A 2,694-nucleotide genomic window follows, 5' to 3' on the forward strand; every position below is an offset into this window, starting at 1 on the left:
CTCCCCCCCCTCCCCCCCCCCCCCCCCCCCCCCCCCCCACCTCTGGGCGCATCTCTCACACCTTTTTCTTTCCTGGGCCCTCTTTGATGACTCTGCTTCCTCTTCCCACCCCTTAAGTAGGTGTCCCGGGGCATCTGGTCCAATTTAATAACTCCTTCTCCATGCATCTTTCACTGTCCCCTCCCCTCAGCTTTTATCTGGCCTGGGTGATGTGACTATGCCCACGGTTGGGACTTCAACACATTAACCCCCATCCCCTGAAACCTCCCAGACAGACCCCAGGAGGGGAGCCAGGTGGGGCTGAGATCTTTGCATGAGGCTTCTCCCCAGTGTCGCCCGGGCACAGCCAGGTGAGGAGCTGCAAGCCCTGGTCACACTCTAGAAAGCTCTCTGCCCCATCTCTAGGTGAAAGTAGTCTAGACCAGCGCTGTCCAAAGAAATAAAATGCAGGCCACATATGTAATGTTAAATGTTCTAGTAAGCATATTTTTAAAAGTAGAAACAAGTGAAATTAATTTTTATATTCTACTTAACCCAATATATTGAAAATACTATCATTTCAACATGTAATTAATATAAAAATATTAGTGAGATATGTTACTTCCTTTTTTCATATTAAGTCTTTGAAATCTGGTATGTGTTTGACACACCGCTGGCACATCTCAATCTGGACTAGCTACATATCCAGTGCTCAGTAGCTGCATGTGACTGTTGGCTACCAAATTAGACAGCACAGTTCTAGAAGAAGGACCACTGACCTCTCTGTGATGATGCTGGGGTTCACGGTGACCACATCCGTCTTCACCCCCACATCCATGGTGTACTTCTCTGAGATGGGGGGCAGGTTGCACCTGCAGAAGAGACAAGGCAGCCCAACTGCAGGCGGTCAGCCATTCCACAGGGAGAGCCGGGGAGGGGGTGAGCAGAAGGAAGGGATGGTGACCACGAGGGCAGAGGAATGCAAAGGCGGCCAGCTGGGCAGGAACTCTCTGGCCAGGTGATAAGATAGTGGTCCTTCTGCTCCGTGTCAGGCATTGGGACAGCAAACAGGTCCAGTCCCTTGTCTTGTTGAAGTTCCATCATGGGGGCAGAGAAACCACCTGGTATAATATGCTGTTACACATTACTGGGAGATAGGATCACAGCTCTGAGAGGACAGGTGGTGGGGGAGCATCCCCTTGTCTAGGGGGTCAAGAAGACTTCCCTTAGGAAGCAACGCTGGAGCTGAAGTCTGAAGGAGAAAGTGGGCAAAAGTTCATTGGCAGGAGAAGGGCTAAATAAACGTGGGATATAAGCAAAGATGAATATTAGAAATGCAATATGGAGTGAAAAAGCAAGTTGCACAAGTGTATGTATACAATACCATTTGTAGAGAGCTTCTCTGGTAGGGAGAGTGATGGCTCCCAAAGATGTCCACATCCTAATTCCCAGAACCTATGAATATGTCACCTTACATGGCAGAAGGGACTCTGTTGTGATTAAATTAAGGATCTTGAATTAGGGAGATTATTCTGGATTATGTGGGTAGGTCCGATGTCATCACAAAGGTCTTTCTGAGAGGTGATATGATGACAAAGGAGAGAAGAAAAGATGTAACAACAGCATCAGAATCAGAGAGAAAGACTGGAAGATGCTATGCTGCTGGCTGTGAAGGGACCATTTGCCAAGGAATGTAGACAACTTCTAGGAACTAGAAAAGGAAACAGATTCTTGCCCTAGAGAATGCAGAAAGGAATGCAGCTCTGCCAACACCTTGGTTTTGGCTAAGTGGGACTTCTGACCTCTGAACTGTAAGATAAAAAAAACTATGTGTTTTAAGCCACTAATTTTGTGGTAATTTGTCACAGCAGCAACAGGAAACTAAGGCAGCCCTCAAACAAACAAACAAAAAATTTCACAATAAATTCTTTAGGGAGACATCTACATGTGATAAAACAATTTTTAACAACAAACAAAAAATTTCACAATAAATTCTTTAGGGAGACATCTACATGTGATAAAACAATTTTTAACAATGAGGGAATAAGTAAAAAAATTCAGAGTAGTGACTACCTTTGGGGGAAACAGAAGTAGAAAGGGGAAGGAGGACACCAGTTGATACAATGGCTCAATACAAACATCCAGCTTCTTAAGTGGTTGGTTTACAGATGTTCGTTTTATTGTTTTGCTTCCTAGTTATGTATGTGGAACAAATATTCTTTGCATCAAATACTAAATAATGAATGAATAATAAATTTTGAAAATGAGTGGACGTTAACTGGGTGAATGTGGAGGTCATAAGCATCCAGACAGTGGTCCTGTGCAAACGTCCTGTGGTAGAAGAGAGCAGGAAGCATCCAGGAGTGACTGAAGCCTGGTGACTGGAGCACAGAACAAGGGCAGAATGGTGCAAGCTGAGGGCAGAGAAGGAAGAAAGGGCCAGACCACAAGGGACTGTGGGCCACGTGAAGGATTTGGTCCTTCATCGGGGGAAGCCATGCATTTAAGGAATGATGGTACAGAGAACCTTTTATAACAGGACAAGGACTATCACCTGTTTTATAATCCAACCACACCCTTGCCTATCAGACCGCTAGGGAAGGCAGATTTTATATTCGCCTTAAAGACAGGGGGTGTGTCTGCAATCAATTAGTATCTCTTAAGCACTTACAGCATGCCAGAAATTGTCATAGGATTACATGAGATATCTATAAC

At 45.1% G+C, this 2,694-nt stretch overlaps 1 protein-coding gene across 1 annotated transcript in view; it reads right to left on the reverse strand.

Moving 5' to 3' along the window:
* Positions 1–1,083, reverse strand: part of LOC103607038 (alpha-2,8-sialyltransferase 8E-like) — a 2,547-nt gene extending 1,464 nt beyond the window's left edge. Inside the window, exons 1-2 of the mRNA XM_008591586.1 lie at positions 987–1,083; positions 759–876 (exon numbers count right to left, since the gene is read on the reverse strand). Of these exons, the coding sequence (XP_008589808.1) occupies positions 759–876; positions 987–1,083 (215 nt within the window). The remainder of the gene's footprint in view (positions 1–758; positions 877–986) is intronic.
* Between the last annotated feature and the right edge of the window lie 1,611 nt (positions 1,084–2,694).

Source organism: Galeopterus variegatus, unplaced genomic scaffold (assembly GCF_000696425.1).
Source record: "Galeopterus variegatus unplaced genomic scaffold, G_variegatus-3.0.2 Scaffold7060, whole genome shotgun sequence".
Lineage (NCBI taxonomy): Eukaryota > Metazoa > Chordata > Mammalia > Dermoptera > Cynocephalidae > Galeopterus > Galeopterus variegatus.